This window comes from Gopherus flavomarginatus, chromosome 1 (genome assembly GCF_025201925.1).
Source record: "Gopherus flavomarginatus isolate rGopFla2 chromosome 1, rGopFla2.mat.asm, whole genome shotgun sequence".
Taxonomy (NCBI): Eukaryota; Metazoa; Chordata; order Testudines; family Testudinidae; genus Gopherus; species Gopherus flavomarginatus.
This window is the reverse complement of record NC_066617.1, coordinates 345579828-345592742: the sequence shown is the minus strand read 5'-3', so window position 1 is coordinate 345592742 and position 12915 is coordinate 345579828. Positions and strand designations below refer to the sequence as shown.

The following is a 12915-nucleotide window of genomic DNA, read 5'->3' as shown; positions in this document are numbered from 1 at the left end:
AGTTAACAGATGGTTCCTATCCTGTGATTGTTAAACTTGCCAATCTTAAATCAAGTATTATGACTTTGAAGATCAAAGGCAACATAAATATCATTTAAGGTGACAATCCTTGGCAAAATACTCTTTGTGACTGATGGGTGAAATAGGTGTTGACATTACACTTAACTCCTAAACATTTACTGTATGACCTGAGTATCAGCATGGCTAGTTGTAGTGTCCTCTGGGTGAAATATTTATTGCTGTAGCGTTTTACTCTACAATTCCTTTTGGAATTAATATATCAATTATAGCACTTATGAGGGAATGGGAAGCTGAAATTAAATCAGTAATAACTCTAAAAGGCTGCAGTTTGTTCCCTTTTGATAACTCCTTGAAGTTACATTCTCCTCCTCCATCCATGTGTGTAAGCAGAAGTTGCCTGCTGGGGCTTAAGAATTGCTAGAAATGATAAATTGGGAAAATGAAATCAGAGATGGCCTAAGGATTTGCATAGACCCCAAGCTGCCAGAGTCTGAACAAGGCCTTCAGGGCCTGATTTAGCAAGGCACTTAAGCATGTGCATAACTTTAAATAAGTGACTGGTCTAACTGAAGTCAATCGGACTGCTAGTGGCAGTCAGTTTCCAACCAAATACCTGTGCAGGCGAACAAGAGAGGCTAATAAGAAAGTTCCTGAGCATGTTTGCAGGAGGAAATGTAGGATATTTATTCTACAGGGAGTATAGAGATTTTTGTCTACAGGGACAACTCTACATACCGAACAAGGGATTGCCAATGATGGAACGTTATCATGATTTGCAAGGGATGTGCCATGTTGTGGTCCTGCCTGAAGAAAGAGATGCTCTTTGCAAAAAGTGCAAGGTGATGTCTGTATTGGAGGAGAAGAGTCAAGATCTGGAAAGGCAGCTAGTGAGCCTGTTTAGCCTTAGAGAAGCAAAAGAGCTGTTGGAGGGCCAGATTGAGGCAGCACCACTGCAGATCTATCTGTAGAATGAACAGGTTTCCAGGAAACAGAAGAGAGTGGAAAACAGAGAGAAGAATTAGCTGTTTGTAACCAAGCAAAGACAGAGAAGCAGGATTTTACACAGCCAGAAGCAGATGGGCAATCTGTACCCACCAGAAGAAAGAGGACTAGGGTGAAATTGAATGCATGTAGAGGTATCTAATCACTTTCAGGCAGTTCATGCAGAAGCTACAAAGAATATATTGGAAGATTCAGCTGAAGGGAAAGAACAGGGATCTCCACTGGACACACCTGTGGATGGATGCTCAGCCCAGCTGTTGAGAATGTCAAGCATACCCAAATGAAGACCACAGACAAACCTCAATGAGGACTTGATATTAAGGAGAGTGGACAAGACATTCTGCAGGGGACAGAAGGACAGCAAGACCATACACATCACTGAAAAACTGGATGGGATTCTGAAGATTGTGGGCAAGAATCCATTGGTTATCATAGAATCATAGAAGATTACGGTTGGAAGAGACCTCAGGAGGTCATCTAGTCCAACCCACTGCTTAAAGCAGAACCAACACTGACTAAATCATCCCAGCCAGGGCTTTGTCAAGCCAGGTCTTAAAAACCTCTACGGTTGGAGATTCCACCACCTCCCTATGATGATGTATATTGGCATGAATGACACTGCTTCATGGAACATCGAAAGCATCCAGGATCTTAGAAAGAAGAGGAAAGGTCTGATGATCTTCTCAGGGATCCTTCCTTTCCTGTGAATGAGAGAAGACAGACAGCAAGAAGATGCTGGACATAAACTGTTGGCCAAGTACGTGGTATAAAATAGAGCAGTCTGGTTTTATGGAACATTGGTCCACCTAAGGGTAGAAGAGGGTATGTGACTTGAGCTATCTCCATCTGAATAGAATGGGAACCAATCTTCTGTGTAGCAGACCAACTAGAGTAGGTAGGAGAATTTTAAACTAGCATCTACAGGACAGGGTGCTAAGAAGGAAAACACAATAAGGTCAAGCATAAAACTCATATTCAAGATACCATGAATGTAAAAAATCAAGGCATCAAAGGATATAAAAAGAAGAAATTCTTCAGTTGTTTACACACCAATGATAGCACCCTGGATAATAAAAAAGAGGAATTAAAAATACTAATTTATTAAAAGACATTTGATAAGACTGGTCTTACTGAAACCTAGTGGGATCATTCATGTGACTGGTGTGTCAAAATCACTAGATACATTCTATTCAGAAGGGATAGAATGGATAGAAGAGAATAGAGGTGGTGGTACTTTACATTAAAGATACCATTACTGGCTTTAGAGTAACTGATAGTTCAGAAGGATGGGATCTGAAATGTTTATGCATCATGAACTAACTAATAAATCACAGGATGGGCACTACCAGAGGTCTGCTATAATCCTCAAATCAGATGAAGGAACAGACGAGCAGTTCTTTACACATCTATGTACAATGTGTCGAAAGAAAAATTATGTTATTGTGGGAGATTTCAGTCTGTGGGACATATGCTGGAGGTCTGATGCTACCCCTAGTTTCAATGAATGGTATAGGTTCGATCTAGACAAAGATGATAAAATTATCAATCATGATGTAAAAAAGGCAGAAATATTCAACGTATGCTTCTGTTCTATATTTAAAAAGAAGGATGATGTATTCATATTATACAGAAGAGTAGTAAAAGATTGGCCAAGGAGCACTCTAAAACGAATGATGGTTTTTAACAAATCGTGGAACACTGGGAAAGTTCCTGAGGACTAGAAAAAGCTAATGTTGCTCCAGTATTTTAAAAGCAGTGAATCAGATGACCTGCAAAACTAACAGGCCAGTGACCTTAGCATAGATTCTGGGCAAAATCATGGAAAGGCTTATATGGGATGCACTCAGTAAAAATTTAAAAGATAGCATAATTAATGCTAGTTAATATGGTTTTATGGAAAATAGTTCTTGTTAATTAGACATCATTTGTGGCTGCTAAAGGTAACTGGATTGACACAATATTCTTAGATTTCTGTAACCCACTTGGTCAAAAATTGTGTTCTTTTTTTTCCTTGCAAAATTTGGATTGTTTGACAGAAATTAAAATACTGAAAAATTTAAGCCAAACCCTCAAATATTTCAATTTGTAAATATTGCTGCAGTGCTTCATGGGAGTTGTAATTCAGGTCTCTCATCCTCCTATTCTCATCCACCGATCAAATGGAAGTTATGGGCTTGAAGGAGAAATTATTGCTGAGGTTGTTTAATTTGTGTTATGCAGGAGGTCAGACCAGATGATCATAATGGCCTCCTCAGGCCTTGAAATCTACGAAATCTATTAAACTGGTGCCTGAATTAATTCATCCTCTTTTCCCAGTGCTAGAGTGGGGACTATGCTTTGCTTGCTTGCTTTTATGGGCCTCCTGAGCAGCTGGGGATCAAGCTGTGGACTTTCTTCCTTCTGGTCTTTTTGTCGAAGTGGAAATTGAGTGATGAGCTTCTGGCACTACACAGAAACCCCTAAATGGCAAGACCTCAAGCAGTTGTTTGTCTTGCTTGTGCTTAAGGCCAGCCCTGATAGCATGACAACTACTGTTACATAGGAGGAAACTTTCATCAATGTAGTACAGTAGTGTAGGAGCTGACTCCTCAGCCTTTATTCGGGTTGAGTAGCTCTGAATGGTCTCCCTGAGTTCAGAGGAACCACTTGCATGAATAGCAAGCACCAACTTTTGCGTAACTTTAAAAAAAGAGTATTTCTGTCTTTAAACTATTTCCCCCTCCATTCTGTAGACATGCGAGTGAGTTTGTGAAGAGAGGAGCCAACAGAATAGGACGTATTTACAAGAAAGCTGTTTATAAAGAGTTCACAGATGGTACCTACACACAGGAGATCCCCAAGCCATCCTGGCTGGGGTTCCTTGGTCCAGTCATGAAGGCTCAAGAAGAGGATATCCTCGTTGTTCACTTAAAGAACTTTGCTTTCCGTCCATATTCTCTGCATCCACATGGTCTCTTCTACTACAAAGATTCTGAAGGTAAACACCAGTTCTCAGCTTCACTCCACACCTGCCCCTTCTGCCTTCTCCTCCCTTGCCCTGTCCTCCTTACTCTGCTGCCTCTCCTTTTCTTTCTGTTCCTAAGTAACTCCTACCACCACCCCACCCCAAAAAACCCTATGGTGCTAACTTTATGTTTGCCACCATCACATTATTCACTCTATTTATGTGTTATACCTCTTCCCCCCGCCGTTATCTGCCTTGTCTATTTCAGCAATATTGTCTCATTGTTTCCTTGTATTCCCCTGTCTTTGCTTATTTCTTTGCTTATTTCTTATATTTAGTCCCTGCCCCAAAGAGCTTGCAATTTATCATTTTGTTCTGTATTTGCACAGCACCTAGCACAATGGTCGATGACTGGGACTCCTAGGTGCCGCACTCATGCAAATAATAAATAATCATTTTTGTTCTGTCTCATTTCTCTTTTTCTACCCCCTTCCCTTTGTGCAGTGAATATACTGGATATGGGCCTGGTCCAAAGCTGATTGAAGTGAATGGGGAACTTTCCATTGACCTTAATGAACTTTGTATCAGTTCCTAATAAACTGGCCAGTATCATTAACCAGTAACTTAAAAAAGGAAAATTCTCATTTATTATGTTTTTTCATTTTTAGAAAAATAGCTTCTTCCTGCCTTGGTTGCTTTTCTTAGTAAAAATGTGAGACAGTCTAAATCCTCCTCTCTAGTCCATATGAGAGATCTTGGCTCCAGCAATGTGTTCTCTCTATATATACACAACTCCCAGGGGCAAATGACTAAGCTTCTATAGCTCTTTGTGGGGCTATAACATGTGATGTCATTTGCACAAGGAGGGATATTGGTTAGAATGCAAAATTACATGCTGTGTGCATTTTCTCCTCACCTCCGTCATCAACATTTTCAACAATTTTAAAGCCAGCTGGGATAATTACAATCACCTAGTTTGACCTCTTGCATAACACACGTCACAGAATATCACCCAGTAATTTCTGCACCAAGCTCAATCATTTGTGGCTGACCTTTGAAGTGAATTGAAAAATACTATTTCTTTTATCTTTTTTACAGTGCAAATATTTGTAATAAAAATAATATAAAGTGAGCACTGTACACTTTGTATTCTATGTAATTGAAATCAATATATTTGAAAATGTAGAAAAATATCCAAAAATATTTATAGTAAATTTATTTTGGTATTCTGCTACTGTGTGATTAAAATTGCAACTAATCAGAACCATTTTTTAATCTCACAATTAATTGCGACTATTTTTTTAATCATTTGACAGCTCTAGTTGCCACTTATTTATAACTGAAAGAAAATCATTCAGATTCAGCATCACAGAAGTGTGAGAGACCTGACCTGGCTTCTTTGGACAATTCCAGTGAGAAACTGCAAGATGCTGAGTTTAGCTAGAGGCTGTTTTTGTATCACAGTGGAACAACGTGTACAAAACTTTCATCATGAAACCTCAAAGTTGTGCCAGGGTCACCAAAAAGTTTTCTGAGTTTTGTGAACTTTTTAGCAACTGTGGGTACAAATGGGCCTGAATCAAAACTCCCCATCCAACACCCCAAATCTTGAAAGTATTTGAATTCAAAATCTAACTCTGCACTAAATTTTGAAAATGGCTCTTATGTATTGCGACAGAATATACCCTGTGCTCATACCCTACGTACTATTGTAATAATGTTTGGGTGAGGTATGCAGTGTGAGGCATCATTTAAAAAATCATAATTTGCTGATGAGTAATACCATGGCAAAATACACATAGCCGCATTGTATACGTGAAGTTATAAACTTAACTTGAGATGACTAAAAGTATATTTTCCAGTTAAGTCTGGGGAGTGACTAAACCAGTTTCTCAGAGACAAAGGGCAGGCTGACAGCTCAGCAAGGTGTAAACAAGGCTGATGGACTATTACTTCTAAAGGGCACCCTAGGTTACACAGCTACTTATTAGTCTGGATTTTGCCTCCGTAAATCACATCTGTGATAACAGGCTAGGCCAAAGCCCCAGATTTAAATATCTCAAATTAAATGGCTGGGAATAGGATGTTTCATGGGAGCATATGCATGCATCTGGGTGTGGGAGCCAGGTGCATGGGCCAGTCCTTCTGTCAGCTGAAGAGCTGCCATTGCAGATGTCTTAGGTAGCTTGTGCAGATTTTTATACGAGCAGCAGCAGGCACAGCTACTAGCACGGAACTAGCATGGAAGCAGACAGACAGTGTGTCTTTCTGCACTGTGTATGCTTCTACCTTTTATTCTTTGATCTGTAGAGGCAACCTCTCAAAACAGATCAGGTGTACATCAATGTTACCAGACATGATGTCCTTTGAAAATTATACTTACTAATATTGTGATGGCTTTTTATTCTGGAGGCTATGCTCAGAATTAAGTCTTGATTTGTAAATGATTCTGTGTTTGCAATTGCTGCTGTCATTGGTCTGTTTGTGAAATACTTTAAGTTATTTCCAAAAAATGTAACAAACAGAAGAAATTCCATCCTTATCTAGGGTAACCCATTTTCCCAATATGTTTGGCCTTAAACTCCCTTTTTCTTATATTAGGTGCCCTCTACCCAGATGGAACAAGTGGCAAAGACAAAGAGGATGATATTGTTGTTCCTGGTGGAAATTATACATATACATGGCCAGTGAAGAAAGAATATGCCCCCACTTTGGCAGACCCAACCTGCCTGACTTGGATTTACCATTCGCACATTGATACACCTCGAGATATCAGTTCTGGGTTAATCGGACCATTGCTGGTTTGTAAAAAAGGTACAGAGCTGAAAATACTGAGAATGCCCCTCTGCCTGTTTTGGCTTCTAAATAATAGTTTTTGTTTACAGGTGTTTATTTTTTAGTACTTTCCTGTTTGTTTGCTGTTTAGGAAGTTTAGATGACTCCTCGATACAAAGCACTGATGCTGCTAAAGGCTTTGCCCTGATGTATAGTATTGTAGATGAAAATCTCAGCTGGTACATTGATGCAAATATAAAAGCTTTCTGCTTGGACCCAACCACAGTTGACAAAGAGGATGAAGGTTTCAAGAACAGCAACAAAATGCATGGTGAGCAGCCACTATCAAGCACAACCTTGTCATGCAGTAGCGACTAGACTGTTTTCATGTCTGTAATATATTGCTGTTCCTTATAGATGCTTTTTAGATGTCTTTCCTTTCTCTGTTTATTGGAAAGGCTGAGGGTGGGCCAGACTATTAACCCATTGTACTTACAGAAAGCCTCCCCTCAAGTCTATAAGCAGCATGGTATGTAGGGCAGAGGATCTGAGGAAGGAAGCCTGGCTCCTGTGTCCATCTCTGCCACTGGCTTGCTGTTTGAACTTTGGCAAACGGCTTAACCCCTGGGTGCCTCAGTTTCCCCATCTGCAAAAGAGAAATGATGAGACTGACCTTTTGTAAAGCATTGTGAGATGTACTGCATAAAAACACTACTGGAAGTGGTGAGTGTCCAAAGCTCAAAAGTGCTTTACAAATAATGAGCCAGATCCTCAGCTGGTATAAACTGGCATTGCACTATTGCAGTCAGTGGAACTACAGCCCTTTGTATCAGCAGCAGATCTGGTCTAATGAAGTGAGCTGTGGCACTGTAGTCTCTTTACTTGTGGAGAAGGTGAGGTAGAGAGAGATTAACTTAACCGTTTCCAAATCTGAGTGCCTACAGTTAGGCCCTAAATCCATATTTACACACCTAAATAAATGGCCAGATTTTGAAGTTAATGGAAATGTGGAATCCCCATTAATGAGGGCTTTTAAGAACAGGTTAGACAATACGCTTGTCAAGGATGGACTAGGATACTGGGTCCTTTCTGAGCACAGGGGGATGGACTGAGGATGGACTACATGACCTCTCAAGGTCCTGTTCAGCTTTACATTTCTATTATTCTATGATTTTCAGAGGTGTTGCATACCCACAGTGTCCATTAACTTCAAAATCAGGCCATTTATTTGCAGATTTCAGTGAAAACGTAGCCTAAGTGACTTCCCAAGATCACCCAGGAAGTTTGTAACAAGTAGCGGTAGAAATCCAGGTCTCTTGATGCCCAGGCCTGTGATCTTAACTTCAAAGTGCTCCTTCTTCTTTCCCACCTGGAACTATTGCCTCTGTTGTTCAGTCGTACCAGCCGTTCATCCTTTCAGAACAGTTCTTCAGCTGCAACTAATACATGCTATTAATTATTTATATCTGTTTTATCGTAGTGACTAGTCATGGACCAAGACCCCACTGTGCTATCCCCAAAGAGTCCCCAAGACCCCACAGTCCCTATCCCCAAAGAGTTCACAATCTAAGTATAAGAAAGAATAGACTAGATGGATACAGACGAGAGGGCACAAAGAAATACTGAAACAATATTGGCCAGCATGAGGTCTCTGCACATTAGCGGCCTAACCGTTGTCAAGTTTTTTGTAGGCATAATGGAAAAGGAGACTTTTGAGGGGGGTTTTAACTGCCTACTTTGGATAGGTCTCAGCATGGACATTCTGCGGGTTTATTTTAAGGACCAGGCATTTATATTCTTTGAATAAGAGTCACTAGCAATCTGTGCTTCTCCTTTGTATCTCATGGGTTGTGTTTTGTTTTGCTTTTAGCTATTAATGGTTACATTTTTGGAAATCTCCCCAACTTGGAGATGTGTGCTGGTCAATCCGTGTCCTGGTATTTGATTGGAATAGGTAGCGAAATAGACATCCACTCTGCGTATTTCTATGGCCACACCATCATTAACAAAGGCCACAGGGCAGACGTCGTCAACCTATTTCCAGCAACCTTCATTACAGTGGAAATGATTGCAGGGAATGTTGGGAAGTGGCTGTTAACCTGTCAAGTAAATGAACATTTACAAGGTACAGTGATACAGGTCTGGCAAATCGTTCCAGAAAGATGCCAAGTTAGATAATTTATAGTACATGTTTCAGACTAAAAAAGAGATCTCAAGGAGGAGAAGTAGAATTGCGGGCCTACATTTTCCCAGGACAGTAACATCTTACACTTACTTGTTTCATCAAATAAATCTCATGAGTCTGATTTCAGTCATTGACAAAAAGCTATATGGTGCCAAATCATCAGCGAGTGAGGATGATTCACACAAGAAGGGCGTGCCAGATCCAGCCCTAGTTCAGAACTTTTGGTGCATATTGGGGCTTTTGGTGAGCAGTGAATGCAGGGTCAGGCCCTTTGTATGCACTGTCTTGTAGAATATAGACTGAGGTGAGCAAACTTTTTGGCCTGAGGACCACATCTGAGAGGGGGAAATTGAATGAAGGGCCATGAACATAGGGCTCGGGCAGGGGGTTGGGGTGTGGGAGGGGGTGTGTGCAGGAAGGGGCTCAGGGCAAGGGGTTAGGGTGCAGGAGAGGTGCAGGGGGCTCAGGGCAGGTGATTGGGGTGCAGAAGGGGTACGGGGTATGGTAGGTAGCTCAGGGGGTCGAGGCTCAAGGCAGGGGTGCAGAAGGGGTGTGGGGTGCAGCAGGTGGCTCAGGGCAGGCGGTTGGGGGCTCAAGGCAGGGGGTTGGGGTGAAGAAGGGGTACAGGATGCAGCAGGGGGCTCAGGGCAGGGGGCTGTGGTGCAGGAAGGGTATGGGGTGTGGCAGGGGGCTCAGGGCAGGGGGTTGGGGGCTCAGGGCAGGGGGTTGGGGTGAGGGGTGCAGGAGGGGCTTGGGGTGCGGACTCCAGCCTAGCGCTGCTTATCTTGAGCGGCTTCAGGGGGACTCCCTGCCTGCCCTGGCCCCGCACCGCCCCCGGGAGTGGCCAGCACCACGTCCCTGTGGCTCCAGGGGGGAGGCAGAGGGCTCCACGCACTGCCCTCACCTGCAGGTACCTCCCCTAAAGCTCCCATTGGCCATGGTTCCCATTTCTCGGCCAATAGGAGCTGCAGGGGGCGGTTCCTGCAAGCAAGGGCTGCACGCGGAGCCCTCTGTCCCCCCTCCCCCAGGGGCCGCAGGGACATGGTGCCAGCCACTTCTGGGAGTGGCACGGTTCTCACAGCACCACGGGGGTGGCAATCCTGTGGGCTGGATCCAAAGCCCTGACGGGCCAGATCCAGCCCATGGGCTGTAGTTTGCCCACCCCTGATATAGACTCTTTTACACTTAAAAGTTGTCACATCAGGTAAAACATTTCATACTTTTTCTGTTTAAAGAAATCCGATACAAATGGTCTGTGTTTCTAGGAGGCCAGTGAGAGGCCTTTGCGTGAAAGAACTTACTGTTATTATTAAGTATTGTTTGTATTACACAAGAGTCCATAAGTACCCAATTGGCTCTGCGTCTCATTGTCTCAGCACTGTACAAACCTAATATAAGATAAAGTCCCTGTTCCAAAGAAGTTACAATCTCAGAGTCTGATCCAGAGACTCCCACTGGCTTCTATGAACTTTGGATCAGGCAATCAAGGCTTGATTCTGTAAGTTGCTGAGTGCCTCCCACAAGATGCTGCCCACCCTCTCCATTCCTACTGAAGTCAGTGAGAGGTGAGGATACTTCATACCTTTCAGGAGGTGCTCAGTGCCTCAAAGGACCAGACCCTAAGGGCCAGATTCTGCCATCCTTACTGAAATCAATGGGAGTTAAGCGCATAAATACTTTTGAGGATCTAGGCCTCTGACTAGTCCCTTTGATTTCAATGGTATTACTGTGAAATACAAGTAACAGTGGTAGAATTCAACCCCATATAAACTGGGGAACTCTTTAAAAATATAATTTTATCCGAATAATCTGTCATTTCTCACAGTCCATGTAGTTCACCTTCCTCTACTGAAGCTAATGTACATTAACTTTGTGCAAAGAGATGCCTGAAATGGTGAAACTTGCACTGTCTTAAGAACTGTTTGTGGATTTTTTTCTACACTTTAGCTGGTATGAAGGGGCTGTATAATGTTCAGATCTGCCATAAAAATGTTTCTCAGCCTTCATTGACTGGTCAGGAAAGAAGATATTTTATTGCTGCGGAAAGTGTGCTGTGGAATTACGGCCCTGAAGGCTATGATAAATTCACGGGGCAGGCCTTGAATACCACTGGCAGGTATGTATCCCAGCCTTTCATTCAGACTTTTAATGTAAAGAGTATGGGTGGATTTTCACACCTCTGTAGCAGATTTGTACACTGGATTACCATTCATTAAAATGGGTGTTCAGCTCCCGTAAATCCTTTGATAATCTCAGCCATTCTGTCACAGGTTGCCATAATGTGAAATTTTTTTTTAATTTCTGTTGATGATGATGCAGATGAGATTTCGTGCTAGGATATTGCCCAGAGACCCTAATCAGGATCAAGGGCCTATTGTGCTAGGTGCTGTACAGACACGTAGGATGACACAGGTCCTGCCCTCTAATGTTTACACTCTCTTATGTCTTGCCTTGAGTTAGAATGTAACACAGAGTGAGCATGGATTTGTTAACTTGGTTTTCTAGATATATTAATACAAGTAACTGGCCCTTTCATGCCAAATAGCATGTATCTCACTCCTTTGTGTTATAACCCCAATTTATATACAAACTTTGCTCACCCATGAAATGTAACCAGATGAAGCCCTGATGAGCCACACCTGGGTTGAATCAGTTGATCCCAGGGTAAAAGGTAGCGAGAAGCTGCAGGAGTGTCAGGTTGAGAAAGTAAGCGTAAGACAGCAGTGCCAGAGCTCCAGCTAGATAGGTGGGGCTTACGATTTTGAACTCTGTGCAGGGGACTCATTGAGGACCTTTTGGATTAGTTTGTGATTAAGGACTTTTGAGGTTTGTGTCAACTTTATTTGACATTAAATCAGTCCCAGAAAGGGCTGCTGTGAGCCACAGCAGAGACTGTCTGGAGCATGTAAGGGTATATCTGCACTGCAATTAGACACCTGCAGCTGACCTGTGCCAAGTGACTTGGGCTCATGGGGCTCTGGCTAAGAGGTAGTTTTACTGCAGTGTTAATATTTAGCTCTGGGACCCTCCTATGTCTCAGTGTCCTACAACCTGGGCCCAGAAGTCTACACTGCAGTGAAATAGCCCTGCAGCCTGAGCCCCGTGAGCCTGAGTAAGCTGCATGGGACAGCCGTGGAGTTTTGATTGCAGTGTGGACATGCTCTAAGGCTAGGGTGACCAGACAGCAAATGTGAAAAATCAGAATAGGGTGGGGGGGTAATAGGAATGTCTATAAGAAAAAGACCCAAAAATTGGGACTGTCCCTAGAAAATTGGGACATCTGGTCACCCTACCTAAGGCAGCGGTGGGCAACCTGCACCCTACGGGCTGTATGCAGCCCATCAGGGTAATCTGCTGGCTGGCTGCCAGACAGTATGTTTACACTTACCATGCGCAGGCACGGCCGCTCACAGCTCCCAGTGCCTGCGGTTCGCCGTTCCTGGCCAATGGGAGCGGCCAGAAGCAGCAGCCAGCACGTCCCTGTGGCTTGCACTGCTTCCCGCAGTTCCCATGGGCCGGGAACGGTGAACCGCGGCCACTGGAAGCTGCGGGTGGCTGTGCCTGCGCATGGTCAATGTAAACAAACTGTCTCACAGCCTGCCAGTGGTTACCCTGACGGGCTGCATATGGCCCATGGGCTGCAGGTTGCCCACCACTGCCCTAAGGTAAGGGGCCTAAGAGGGGCTAGTAAGGGCAGGGTACCTGTAATGGGACCCCTGGCCACGAGGGAGTGCTCTGTAAGCAACCACATCACTACACCTCTCATCTAAAAAGTGACTCCTCCAGTTGCTCTACACCTCAACACAACACTGGAGCACTGGTTCAGTACACACACCTTGTTGAAGGAAAAGGCCTGGGCAGAGACTATCGAATAGTGGAAGTAAATGTGTGGCTACTCAGGTTGTGTTGGTGAGAGGGTTTTGGCTTCTTTGACAATGAGCTGATGTTCCAGGAAAGAGGATTACTGTGATGAGACAGGCTCCATCTA

The 12915-nt window shown here is 43.3% G+C and overlaps 1 protein-coding gene across 1 annotated transcript in view; it reads left to right on the top strand.

Annotated features, from left to right (window-relative positions):
- HEPHL1 (hephaestin like 1) overlaps window positions 1-12915 on the top strand; it is a 58145-nt gene that overhangs the window by 7603 nt on the left and 37627 nt on the right. The window contains exons 2-6 of the mRNA XM_050940392.1: window positions 3756-4000; window positions 6569-6781; window positions 6894-7073; window positions 8613-8867; window positions 10875-11043. Of these exons, the coding sequence (XP_050796349.1) occupies window positions 3756-4000; window positions 6569-6781; window positions 6894-7073; window positions 8613-8867; window positions 10875-11043 (1062 nt within the window). The remainder of the gene's footprint in view (window positions 1-3755; window positions 4001-6568; window positions 6782-6893; window positions 7074-8612; window positions 8868-10874; window positions 11044-12915) is intronic.